The sequence below is a fragment of the Monodelphis domestica genome, chromosome 8 (genome assembly GCF_027887165.1).
Source record: "Monodelphis domestica isolate mMonDom1 chromosome 8, mMonDom1.pri, whole genome shotgun sequence".
NCBI classification, from domain to species: Eukaryota; Metazoa; Chordata; class Mammalia; order Didelphimorphia; family Didelphidae; genus Monodelphis; species Monodelphis domestica.
This window is the reverse complement of record NC_077234.1, coordinates 162219532-162234372: the sequence shown is the minus strand read 5'-3', so window position 1 is coordinate 162234372 and position 14841 is coordinate 162219532. Positions and strand designations below refer to the sequence as shown.

General features: G+C 36.0%; 1 protein-coding gene across 1 annotated transcript; it reads left to right on the top strand.

Annotated features, from left to right (window-relative positions):
• The first annotated feature begins 3987 nt into the window (after window positions 1-3987).
• On the top strand, window positions 3988-5815 carry OXGR1 (oxoglutarate receptor 1). The gene is given in 2 exon segments (XM_001377251.4): window positions 3988-4274; window positions 4276-5815. Coding segments are annotated over 2 exon segments (1014 nt in total). The 5' UTR covers window positions 3988-4046; the 3' UTR covers window positions 5062-5815.
• The last annotated feature ends 9026 nt before the right edge of the window (window positions 5816-14841 follow it).

Genomic DNA, 14841 nt, shown 5'->3' with positions numbered 1-14841 from the left:
GACTTTTCTCCTACTTTTTGGCCATTCCTTCCTTGTTTTCCTCACTGGGTCCTTTAATTCATCCTTTCCAACAAATATCACTGTCTCTGTAGTTACATCATCAACTTTCTTTCCTATATAATCTCTTGGAGATGCCATTCATTCCCATAGATTCAATATGGCATCTTTGTGGGTGAATATACCTCCATACCTTCTCTCCTTTCTGCTGATAACTCATTCTTTACCCATCTATCTTCTGGATAACTCCATCTGGGTGTCCTGTTGGTGTGGCAAACACAACACTCTCCAAAACACTCCAAAATTCAACTTATTATCTTTGTCTCCAAACCTAGTTTCCCTGATGTTCCTTTTTTTGTGTGTGTGAGTAGCACTCTCTTTCCTCAAATCCCAAGCAGAAAATTTTGGAGTTATTTATTTATTTTAACATCTCTGTCTTTATATACTCTGTCTGGCAATTTGCTAAATTTTGGGTTTTTTTAAAAAACTTTATGATATTATTTAAAATTATCTCCCTCTCCTGCACATGCATTTTCTAAATTCCTTCTGCTGCAACTGTAGTTTGAATATTCATTATCTTTTTCTTGAACTATCATAATAGTTTCATATTGTACCCTGACCCCCTTTTTCCAATTCATTGTGTACATTGCTGTCATATAATTCAATTCTGATCATGTCTTACTCAAGCTTAAAAACTTTTGGTGGTGAAAAGAAGTCAAAATTCTTTTGCATGATATTCAAAGTCTTCCATGATTTATTCTCAACTAATTTTCCCAGCCTCATACCATTCTATGTACTCTACCCAAATAATACTACTCATTATCCTTTAGGTATAAACTGCATTTTTATGTGTTGGTGATTTTGCTTACATGTTCCCTCTACACCCCCAAATCTTTCAGTTTCAGATCTTATCTATTCAATTCTTTCCTACCCTTCAAGGACAAGCTCAAATATAATTTCCTGAATCCTTTCCTAATCCTGCTCATGTAAAAGTTGCCTTTCCTTCCTCTGAATTCTCATTGTGTTTTTTATATATATCTTATACCCAGAAGTGGAATGGACCATGAAGACCATCTATTCCAACTTCCTTATTTCATAGAGGAGAAAACTGAGGCTCATGGAGGCTAATTGACTTGTTCATCCTAAGTTGTATTAGAATTTGTACATATTTAACCTCCTATATTATATTTTAACTTGATGAATGCACAGATTCTTCTTCTTCTTTGTATCACTCATAATGCCTGACACTGTGTCATGTGAAGTAAATATATTTGTTGGATAAATATTTGTTGAATGAATAAATTAATGTTGGTGTTAGAATTATCATGAAGGAAGAGCAAAATGCACTGTTTTGTTCTGCATTGCCCTCTTTACACCAAGACAAATTTGTTTGATCCCCTGTTCCTGGCACCATTAATATTTTATATCTCTAGTTCATTCTGAGTGAAATTTAGGGGAGAAGGGGTTAAGTTTCTTAGCCAGATCTCCCTCCTTAGCTATAAATTAGTTAATCATAAGTACCAAGTTAAACACTGGCCAGGTTTTGTTAAAAGCATTAGAGCAGTTGGATCTGATAAAAACCTGTCCTTTCCTGGCTTTTTGAGATTGTTCCACAACACTGCAAAGGGTTCATTTGTAAAAGACAGGTTGCTGTTTTGTTTATATCTTTGGTATCCACTCTAGAATACTAACTTAGCTCGGTGAAAGTCCATAGTTGCCGCCTTAATGATTGGGTGGACACAAGGGAAATTTTGATGATTTTAATACAAGAAGTTTAGAATTGAGTCACTTCCCTTTGCTCCCCACACATCCAAGTAAGTTACAGCGAACAATGCATTTCAAATGGTAGATAGGAACAATCCTCGTCACTGCTAATAAACTTTTCATATTTTAGAAACAAGGGGGACAAACAGGTGACTGAGAGCTCTGCTAGTTGAGACCAGTCTGTACAGACAGATCTCTAGAGTATCTTGTGCCCTTATACTGGTCTCATCCAGCGATGTTTAGCTCACTAGGTTCATAGGTATGGATGCTTGGCAAATTATTTAGGATAACCATGATGTTATTTTGAGGCTTCCAATCACAGGATATTTCTTTGGAATGGTAGTGGGATGTTGTGCAAAAAGCCTGTATTTGGCATCAGTTTGATAATTGAATTCTAGGTCTGGGAGTTATTAGCTATGAGACCTTGGGCAAGTCAATTCACCTGCATGGATCTCAGTTTCCTCATGTCAAATTTATACTGTCTTAATTTCAGAATGCAATGTGGGAAGCACATTCCAAACTTTATAGTATCATATGAAAATGAGCTTTTATTTGACTAGAGAGACATTACCTATATCACCTTCAGGAGGACTTAAATGGGATTCTGATAAATATATTTTTAGACTAAAATATATTAGATTATATTATCTGATAGAATATCCAAAAAAGTTTCCCCTCTCACAACTTCATCCCTCAGTTGTCCAAGACTTTGCTTCTATGTAGCTTTTTTTCCCCAAAATTTCCAATGGGATTTAGGGGGAGAAGGAGAAATGTGTATATATATGTATATATATAATTATATATATGTATGTTTAATATGTAATACACACATATCCACACACACAACACATATAGATATCTATCTATCTATCATCTTATCTATCCATCTAACTATGCCTCTATCAATCCATCTATCTGTCTTTATCAATCTATCTATCTGTCTGTCTGTCTGTCTGTCTATCCATGTTTTTTAAGGTCATATCTAAAAAAATAGCAAAAGGATCACGAAGTAAAATGAGTGAAATCTCACTAAGTTAAGAGTCTATCCATATGGAATGTATGATAATTTGAACTAGCTTAAAGTATCCTTTTACTCTACATGAAAAAGGGGGTTTTGGTTTATAAATGAATATGATAGATTATAGGGGGGATATTTGACCTAGTTAAGAGAACAAATTCAAACATTAGCAAAGAACTGAACTAATTACAAATACCTCTTTAATAAACACTTGTTTGTTAAGGTTAAAAAGGAGACTTTCTATTTTGGACTTAATTTCTTTAAACATATTATCTTAGGAATCTAGAATTAAGAGGAAACTTAGGAGATAATAATATCTAGACCCATCATTTTACAGGAAAAAAAAAACTGGAATAGAGAGAGGAAATAACTTGTCAGAGGTCACATAGGTTATAATTGGCAGTCAGGAGGATTTGAACTCAGGGTCCATGAAAGCAACTTCTGTGTTTTTCCAACTAACTAGGATTTCTGCCAATTATTACACTTTTCTTTATTTAACATGAATCTTACCTATAACTAGTTCCTTTTACTTTATTGTCATATTCCTTTTGAATCCCATCATAATAAAGATTGCTATTATGTAACCAATGCTTTTTTTTTAAGGCAAAGAATCTTGGATGCCCTTCAAAGACATACATTATTTCCCCAACTCTTCATTTTAGTATTTTAATATTAACTAATTTTCTGATTTAGTATTTGTAACAGTTGTATCAGAAGAATCAGGCAGAGATAAATTATAAACCATGTTATTGGCAAGAGTCCCCCATTAATGAGAACATTGTAAGCTCCTTGAAGGCAGAGCCTGCCTTTTGTCTCTTTTTGTATCTTCAGTGTTTTAATATAATGGCTGACACAGAGGCATTTAATAAATATTTATTGAATGAATGAATGAATGTAGTCCCTTTTGAATATTTGAGAATAATTTTAAAATTACTGTTGCTGGTAACTTAATCTCCATTCTTATTATTTCAGATGTTTTAATACTAAATTGAATTCCAGTATCCATGCCTCTATCATTTTCTGACAAACTCCACATCTTTTCCATAGAATCTCCTTTGAGACTAAGGAGAAATCATTAGTAATATTTATGCTGTTTGAGCAATTTTGGTTTAAAAGCAGATCATTGTTTTCATTATCATCTCATTAATGTGGGTTCTTAAATTTTTCCCTTTTATTTTTTTCCCTTTCCAGGGAATTGCTTTCCAATATATTTTATCATTTTACTAAATAAATATGTTATTTTCCTAAAAGATGAAAGAAGACAACCATGAATAAAGAACTGAATAATTTATCTAATACTTCTGATACACATAATTATCCAGCTGCTTTTGGAAACTGCACAGATGAAAAAATCTTATTCAAGAAACACTACCTCCCTATTATTTACAGCATCATCTTTCTGGTGGGTTTCCCAGGGAACGCATTAGCCATCTCCACTTATATTTTCAAGATGAGACCCTGGAGGAGCAGTACCATCATTATGTTGAACCTGGCCCTGCACAGACTTGCTGTATTTGACCAGCCTTCCTTTCTTGATCCATTACTACGCCAACGATGAAGACTGGATCTTCGGTGACTTCATGTGCAAGTTCATCCGCTTTGGCTTCCATTTCAACTTGTACAGCAGCATCCTCTTCCTTACCTGTTTCAGCATCTTCCGATACTTTGTCATCATCCACCCCATGAGCTGCTTTTCCATTCATAAAACCAGATGGGCTGTGGTCGCCTGTACCGCCGTCTGGATCACCGCCTTGGTGGTGGTCGTTCCCATGTCCTCTCTGATCACATCCGCCCAGAGGAAGAATAGATCCTCCTGCCTTGATCTCACAAGCTCTGACGATCTCACCACCATCAAATGGTACAACGTGATTCTAACAGTGCTCACCTTCTGCCTGCCCCTAGTGGTGGTGACGATTTGCTACATGATGATCATCTATAACCTGGCTCAAGGACCTCACACGCGGAGCTCCCAGAAGCAGAAAGCGCGGAGACTGGCCATCCTCCTCCTTGTCGTTTTCTACATCTGCTTTTTGCCCTTCCATATCTTGAGGGTCGTCCGCATAGAATCCCGTCTTCTTTTAATTAGTTGCCACTTGGAGAACCAGATCCACATCGCTTATATTCTCTCCCGGCCGTTGGCAGCCTTAAATACCTTTGGCAACCTGTTGCTTTATGCTGTGATTGGGGACAACTTCCAGCAAGCCATTTGTTCTTTGGTACGATGTAAGCCCAATGGAGACCCACAAGAAACAGGGAAAAGTAGTTCTGTGAATAACCCATGAAACAGATTAGACGGTCGCCAGTCTTAAGAGAAATGGCTGCTTTGGCTTGACTTATAACTTCTAAGAAGTCTGGGGATATTTCCCTCCATGGAACTCACAGCACATACTGTGTATTCATACCATTACATATCAAAGGCAGACGGCTCTGCTGGGAGCTTTTCCTTTCTTTTTTTTAATAGTATATCACTAGAAATATCTTAGTGACAGACCTTTTATTGACATCTTATTCAGGTTAAGTTAGCTAAAATACGAGGCTCCATAATCATTCCAACTATCACCACCAAACACCTTAATATGGCCATAGAGCTTTATGGCCACAAGGTGCTTTTCCATACATATCTCATTCCATTTTCACGCAGTGCACTGAGGTAGGTCTTGCAAATTTGAGAATGCTAATTTTACTTATAAGGAAGCAGATTCAGACAGGTTTACAACTTGCCCAGAGTTGCAGAATTATTTAGTGAAGGAGCCAGGCAGGGCTTAAGCACAGTTCTTTGAGGAAGCAGTGTGGCCAGGCAGGATTATATCCAGGAAGACTTAGGTTCAAACTCCGCCTCTGACACTTCAATAATCAATCAATATTTATTAATAATTTATAATGGGGCAGACGTAGTGCTTATTGGCTCTAAGAGTGTGGACTAGTCACCAGGGTCAATTTCCTCCTGGGTAAATTGTGGACAATAAAATCCGGAGTAAAGTCCTCATAGATTTATCATGAGATACAAATGAGATAATATATAATTATAAATAAATAATGCTACTTATTTATAATTATATATATAAATACATATTATAAATAAAGCATTTTGTGAATGTTTATGCATCATATAAGTGACAACTGTTTTGTTTTTTGTTTTTTTTTTTTTAACTCTAAAACAGTTCAGAAAACCAAGTATTGGATTTTTTTGGCCCATGAAGTGCTAAGAACTTGAAATTTGTCTCTTCTTACTCTTGCCTCCTAACTCCTGGCATAGGACTGACTCATGCATTATAATTCTGTTTCCAAGTCCATAAACTTTTTTTTTATACTCACATCACTCATTTGATGATCATGGATTGTCTCCAGAAGCACATGCATATGGTAGTCAGAAAATCTGGAATTTCATTATAGCTCTGCTACTAACTAGCTACATGACCTTTGGCTAGCCATTTAATTCCCATAGGTTTATGTTCCATCATCTAGAAAATGAGAGATTGGAACTAAATGGTCTCTAGGGTATTTTCCTGCCAAGAAATTTAAAATATGTGATTCAATGTTTCTCTTTTAAAAAATCATAAGCTGTATTTTGAGGTTATTAAAACTAAGAATTCCCACCAATCCTTAGAAACAAGGGGAAAATGATAGATTAAAAACAGGTTAATAAGCTTTTTGTCAGGCATTCAAGGGGTGACAAGATAAGTCACCATCTAGTCTTCTTAATACATTTATTTGGGAATTTTATTTTATTTTAATTTATTTTCATTTTAATGCCATGAAACTTATGGTGTTTACAAAATTAGTCTTGATATCAAGTTGAGGTTAAAATTATCAACAGGCTTTTGAGGGCATTTGTAAGGAAAAAAGTATTTGTAAATGTAGTGAATTGCTGTTTTGAATCAGATGTGCAATTGTTTTGATTTGTGTGGGAAGGTATTCTAGTCATCATTAATTAGTCTCCTATTTATTTAGTTCTCTTCTTTTTAGAATATCATGAAAATACCCTAACTGTTATAACAACTAAGCCAATTTGTGAATTGGGTGCATGCTTAATTATAGTTTGTTGTAAGATCTGAGGAAAGTGCCTAGTCTATATTTTGAAAATCTCATAAAAAATGAAGTAGCAAATAAACTATATAGAACCGAATCGCCTATATTTCTATAAAAATTCTGGTAAATTACCCAAGGAAAAACTACCAGAACTTGAACAGAAGAGGTAACTGAATAGCAGAACCACTAAGGACCACTAAGGATATACCCAACCAGGGTATATCCATAAATAACTGGGATCATATGGGGCTGTAGATAAGGGTTATTTACTGATGGACTTTGTTCATTTCTGTAGATTTTAATATTGATTCTGTTTTTGTTCCATTGATCAGTAAATAAACCAGTTCATTCTCTGAACCTCAAGGACTATGTGGTTTCAAGGTATCTTGGTCATAATATATTGGATGGTGCCAAATAAGTAGTTCTCAGATTATCAGGGTGGAAGCAATTAGCCAGAAAAATAAGAAATTTTCTAAAATCCTAACTGGTCCAATGAGAGCCTTTTACAGAAGGATTATACTTCATTGTCCAGTTTATCCATCAGGAAATAGACTATACCCATCTGGAGGGTCTCTTTTATCTGAATTTTAATTTAATTGCTCTGCTGTCTTTAAATTCCTATCGACTAGGTGGTGTAGTGCTGGGGCCAGAGTCAAGAAGAACTGAATTCAAGTTTAGCCTTAGAAACACTGACTAGTTGGGTGACTCTGGGGAAGTCATTTAACCCTGTGCCTGCTTCAGTTTATTCAATAGTAAAATGGGAATAATAACAATAATAAGTATCTACCTAACAGGGTTGCTGTGAAAATCAGATAATTGTTAAGTGCTTAGCACAGTGCCTGGCACATAGTAGGCACTTTATAAATGCTTATTTTTTTTCCTCCCTCCACCCCATCGATAGACTGGTCCTTCTTAGTCTTTTTTGCAGTTTATCATCCACGTCTTACTCCCTGTGCACGTGTATGAGCTCTTGTGTTGTCTTGGATCTCCTCTATTCTGGCTCAGTGACCTCATTAGTTCCCATGGATGCCATTCTCATCTCTTTGCCGATAACACTCAAATCTACACATGTAGCTCATGTATCTTCCCTGAATTCCAATTTATAGCTCTAACTGGCTGCTTAGCATCACTACCTGCATTTCCCATAGACATTTCCAACTTAAAATGTTCAAAATATACCACATGCTCTTCCCCCTTCCTTGAAATATATATATATATTTTTTCTCCTAACTTCTCTATTTCTATCAGGGAGCATCATTCTTCTACTTGTCCATGTTCACAATCTATTCATTCTTTCTTTTAATAGTTTAAATTTTTTTTGAGTTCCAAATTTTCTCCCTCCCTCCCCAATAACCTGAAATTAAGCTCTCTGATAGATATATTTTATATGTTCAATCATGTAAAACATTTTTCTATCTTGGTCATTTTGTGGAAAAAAGATCTCAAATAAAAATATTAAGAAATAAAGTGAAACATAGTATGTTTTGTTCTGCATTCAGACTCATTTCTTTCTCTGGAGATGGATTGTATTTTTCATCATGAATCTTTGGATTGTCTTGGATCACTGTATTGCTGAGAATAGCGAGGTCATTCACAGTTGTTCATCATGCAATATTACTGTTACTGTGTACGGTGTTCTTCTGGTTCTGCTCACTTCACTTTGTATCATCAGGTCATGTAAGTCCTTCCAGGTTTTTCTAAAAATCATCCTGTTCACCATTTCTTATAGCATAAAAGTATTCCATTATAATAACACACCACAACTTGTCAGTCATTCCCCAATTGATGGACATCTACACAATTTCCAGTTCTTTGCTCCACAAAAAGTGGTTCTATAAGTATCTTTGTAAAAAAAAAGATCCTTTTTCCTCTTCTTTTTAAAAAATCTGTTTGAGATACAGACCTACCAGTGCTATTGCTGGATCAAAGCCATCCGGTTTTTAAAGCTCTTTGGGCCCAATTCCAAGTTGCTCTCCAGAACAGTTGGATCAGACTACAATTCCACCAATAGTGCATTAGTGTTCCGATTTTCCCACATCCTCTCCAACATTTATCAGTTTCCTTTTCTATCATATTAGTAAATCTGACAAGTGTGAGGTAGTATTTCAGAGTTGTTTTAATTTGCATTTCTCTAATCATGCAAAGCATTTTTTCATAGGTACAATCTAGTCATTCTTGACTTTTTAAAAAATCTCACTTACTTTCAATTCTAAGTCTAGTTGATTCTTCCTCCATAACACTTCATATCCATGCTCTTCTCTCTAATTATACCACAGCCACTCCAGACCAGGTCATCATCCCTTCTAACTTGGACCACTGCAATAGTCTCCTAATTGATTCTTCTATGGCTAGTCTTGTCCCCCATCTATCCTTCACATGGCTACCAAAGTGATATTCCTAAAGGACCAGTACAACCGTGTTATTCCTCTGCTCAAGAAGTTAATGGTTCTCCATTCTTTGCTTGAAATATAAACTCTTATTTTTGGCATTTAGGAGCCTTTATAATCTGAGTTCAGACTGTCTTTCCAGCCTGATTATATATAACTTCCTTTGGCAATCTCTGGTCAAATTGGCCTTCTTGCTATTCTCCATACACAGCATTCCATCCATGACTAGAAGGGTCTATATCTTCACCTGTGTTACTAGGAACTCCTATTTTCCTTCAAAACTCAGATGATACTTCCTTTAAGAGATCTTTCATAATTCCTCAGTTTTTAGCACTTTCCAAATCAGTGTGTATTTCTACAGACATACACAAATAAATTCTGTATTTATTTCTATATGAACGTGTCATTTCCCTCTTGTAGAATGTAAGCTCCCTCATGGTAGAGACCAGCTCTCTAACTTTTACATTTGCATTGCCCTAGCATTAAGCAAAATGCCTGGGTAGGTAATTGATTATTTTTATGTTTATTGTGTGATCTAAATGGGCCACCACCACCACAATGGTAGAATGTATATGTTGGGAAATTCTTGTATAAGTTCACAGAGATGGGTGAAGAAGAGCTTGGGGGGGAAAAGCAGGGTAAGAAGGAATAAATCTACAATTATTCAACACACAAAAACATTTTTATCTTGTAGAAGGATCATTAAGATTGGACTAATTAAATTTTTGAGTCTGAAAAAAGCTGAATCCTGGCCTTCATCTGTGCCTAGATAACATTAAGAGACTGTTTTGATGGGAAACAAACAGATGCAGATAAGCATGGGATAGTTTTTTTAAGTGAGAACAGAATTTTAGACTAAGATGTTTTAAGATATTTAAAATCATAGCTGCTCTTTAGCACTTGCTTTGGATTTTGTACAAACTATTTGGAATGGTCTCCAAAATCTTGTACTCTAATGAAAAACACTCATCTGGGCACATTCTTGGATTATTCATGGTATTATCCAAAAAGTAATTAAAACTACTAAGTGTGGAGAAGAGAGTGAAGTTAAAGGCTCAGTCGTGCTTTGGATTTATCCATTGATTAGAAATATGAGGTCTCTAAAGTCTATTTAATTCATGACTATTGATGATTTTTTTTTGTTTTTAGAATATTTCAGTGCCTGAGTACATCTTCTGACTATCATCCTCATCCCACTTTCCTAGGAAATTTGGACCCTGTCCTTGTTATACCAGGCTCTGTTAAGTAAGCTTTCACCTCACCTTTCCTGGAGCCGGGAACCAGACCTCTGTATTAATTCTAGATATCTCTACATCATGCTGTAGGACTATTTTATGGGCTTTTCAGCTCCCCTTTTATGCATTATAGTTAGCCATTAGAATACAAATTCTTTGAAGACAGGGAATCTTTGATTTACTTGAGCATTTAATTATGTCCCCAATTTTTAGTAAAGTGCCTGACATATAATATTTTTGCTGAGTTGTTTTTCAGTCATGTCTAAGTCTCTGTGACCCTATTTGGGATTTTCTTGGCAGAGATATTGGAGTGGTTTGCCATTTTGTTCTCCAGCTCATTTTATAGATGAAGAACTGAGGGAAATGGGGTTAAGGGACTTGCCCAAGGCCACAGCTACTAAGTGTATGAGGCAGGATTTGAATTCATAAAATTGAGTCTTCCTGACTCTACATCTGATACTCAATCCACTGTGACACCCAGCTGCCCTGGCACATAATAAGCACTTAGAAATTGCTTTATCTCTTTAGCTTCTTCCACTAAAGTCCTCTGAGGTTCATTTAAAGTTTTTCAAAAAATATTTGCTAGATATCTTTGATGTATGAGAAACTTTGCTAGGCATTGGGGCATTTAAAAATGACATAGTCCCTCCTCTCAAGAAATTTACAGTCTAAGAGGAGGAGAGAGATCAGGAGGAGGAAGAGAGATTCAGAAGCCCAGGGCACTACCTAATCCTGATGAAATTCCAGAATAAAAAATCCCCAGGCAGATAGCTGCAGGAGAGATCTGGGTCGCTGGTGAAGAGGGGGGAGGTTGGAAAGAATAAAGAGAGAGAAAAAGGGGGAAATATGAATATATTGGTTAAGATTGATCTAATCCTTTAAATTTTCCAGGAACTTTACATGTATTATCTCAACTGTTCCTCCCAATAATACTGTGAGGTAGGTCACTATTATTATTATTACTATCTGGTAGCTGGGTGGCATATTGGATATATACTAGATTTGGAGTTAGGAAGATGTGAATTCAAATCTTGCCTTAGACACATTTTAGTTATCTCACCTCCTCTGAGCCTCAGCCTCTTTATCTGTAAAATGAAGAAGATAAGAGCATCTGCCTCCTAGAACCATGAGGATCCATAGAGGTAACATATGTAAAGGACTTTGCAAACCTAAAAGTGCCATATAAACGCTGACCATTATTATCCTTATTTTACAGATGAGGAAAATGAGATTAAGAGTTATTAAATGATTTGCTCAGAATCATCTTGTCTGAAGCAGAATTTCAACTTTCTTGACTTTCAAGCTTCATTTCTTCCAAAATTTTGCTTCAGACTAATTCTACTGTCCCACCACCAATTAATTCACTTCCACATACATTTAAGGAGTGTCTTTTATGTACCAGGCATTCTGCTAGGGTTGGGAGAGATATCAAGTTGGAGGTAGATGTGGGAGGAAGGCAGCCCCACACAGCATATGAACACAAAATGGAATATTATAAGTTCAAAAGGGGTGTCTGTGATGGGAAAGCAAAGTACTGCTGCCTCGCTGGGTAGGTCACTGGGCTGCCATTGTCTCCCGTGTCTGGTTCCCCAGCACAAGTCTTCAGTGGCATGTTTCCAAATACAACATTGCTCTGCTGTGTTTTATAAGCTCTCTGATAGGGAATGAAGGGACAGATGGCACAGCGTGCATCTTGCTCCATCCCACACTCATTTCTGATCTCATCATGTAATTGATCAGTGGTCCTGAGCGCAGGACTAGACTTCTTAAAGATGCAGCAGAAAAAAAAATGTCTTCAGCTCAAGCAGTTCTAACTAGAGACTCCTGGGACTGAAGGTTTTAGGGATGGGGAGGAAGAGAAAGAAAGGGCAGAGAATAATTCTGTGACAGAGAAAGGCCAGAAGGGTGGTAGAGAAGAGAGATTATTAAAACTAATCTTATAAAAGGAATGTTTTTCTTTCTCCATATATAAATGGATGTAGCCATGATTATATCCTGTATAAGAACCAATCAATCAATCAAGTATTTATTAAGCTTGATTAATATGTTCCAGGCAACTAGATAAGTTTAGTGGATGGAGAGCTGGGACTGGAGACAAGAAGACTTGAGTTCAAATCTGAACTCAAACACTTCCTGACTGTATCATCATGAGCCAGTGACATACTCTCTTTGTCTTAATCCACTGGAAATGGCAAACTGCTCTAAGACCTTTGCCAAGAAAATCTACTGAACAATATGGCTCATGGGATCACAAAGAATCAGACACCACTGAATGACTGAACAGCATACACAGGCACTTTGCTAAGCACTAGAGAGAAAAGTAGAAAAAAATAAAATAATTGCTGTCTTCAAGGAGCTTCCATGGTATATGACATGAGATGCTTCCAATAACTACATATTTTCTATGCTATACAATGTGATTTTAATGCTAGGAATTGCATTTGAGACACTATAAGCCCATGAAATATATATGTGTAAAAATACATGTCTCATTATTTCTTATTACCTTAGATTTTTGAATAGCTTGAATTAAATACTTCTGCCATTATCCAAGGTTGGCCTTCAACCAGGTATATGAGGAGCTATTAGTTTGAGGGTTTGTGTGTGTGTGTGTGTGTGTGCGCGTGTGCCAGATCTATGATTTTTTTGGCCGAGGGCAAGGGTACTCAACCTTTTTTTTTTGTCATAGATTTGTTTGGGACTGGTGAAACCTATGCATCTCCTTCCAGCTATGAGATAGATAGATAAACAGATAGAGACAGACAGACAGATAGATAGATAGAAAGACAGATAGATAGATGGAGAGAGAGTCTCAGCTATGATACTTTCTTAATGTAGTTTAAAAGGGAGCCATTGGAATTTTTTTTAATCAAAAGAGTAACACAATCTTGCTTGTATTTTAGGAAAGATTAATATGGTAGAATTGTGCAGAAATGAATTGTGAGTATTTATGAAAATAAATTCCAGAGAGAGAGAGAGCATTTACTAAGCCTTTTTAGGAGTTGTGCTAATTACTAGGGATACAAGTCCCTGCCTTCAAGGAGTTTGCATTCTAAAAGGAGAAGATAATAAAAGAATAACCAGAAAGGGGAGAGGCTTCTTAGTCAAAGACATGGTTTAGATATAGCCAAAAGTGTGGAGTAATCCTTTTTTCTGGGCAAGTTAAGCCAAGCATCTCTCCTTTTGGAGCCCTAGATATCAGAAGAAAAGTCCATATTCCATTCAAGGGTAATAAGGAGACCTGGATGTCCCTGGTACCATTTGGTGATGGCAGAGAGTGAAATCTATTTCTCCATGTTGATTCTGTCTCAGTTTTTAGAATTTTATGCTTGCTAGTCCACACTGGGGAAGAATAGCAATTCTTCACAGACCAATACAAAATATTAGATTAAAAGACAGCAGGGTTACATTTTACATCTTCTAGGAACCTGAAGTTGAAGGGTGGAGAATAATTCCTTGTTCTGACTAAAAGACTACTGGATTAGAGTAAACAAAAACTTTATTTATGTCAAAGAACTTGAGTGGGGAGGATATCAATTTTAATAAGCTCATGAGAAAAAACTTCTAGAAAGCAAGATGGGGTGCTGCTCTATAGATAGTGTGTGTATATATATATATATATGTGAGTATGTATGTCCATGCACATATGCATATATTTATACATACACATGTTTATAAATGCATATAAACAGATAATATACATACATACACATACAAACAAAAGTACATAATATCTTTTGAAAGACCTTTCAGGGTGTTTTTAATTTTAGGGTAGAAAGGATTACAAAAATTAAAAATGTATACCTTCTTGTAATGCTGCTTTGAGTGACATTAGGAATAGTCTCCATTTCATTGAGAGGACAATTTAAAAATTTCTCTATTTGTATCTTGAATTTGAGTGCAAAACAGGGCTAGTTCCATGATCTTTCAAATTGAAAGGATGATGAAACATCAACATTGCACAAGTCTCAGCTGTGATACTTTCTCCCTGTAGTTTATTCTTTGGTATACAAAGGGGAGCCATTGTAATTTTTTTTAATCAAAGGAGTAACATAATCCTGCTTATATTTTAGGAAGATTAATATGGTAGAATTGTGGAGAAATGAATTGTGAGCACTTAGGAAAAAAGCAATGATCACTATGAGTCACTGTGTGTTCAATCAAAAACAAGTCAACTAGGCTGACTTAATTTCCTTTTTTGACAGGATTATTAGACTGTAGATCAACTGAATATCATGGACATAACTGGATTTTGGAAAGGCATTTATTTGACAGAGCTCCTCACAATATCCTTGTAGACAAGATGGGGAGATGTGTGCTGAGTAATAGTGTAATTAGGTGGATTGTGATGAGATGGTTGATGACTGAACCCAAAGAATAATACTTAATGGATCCATGTCAACACTAAAGG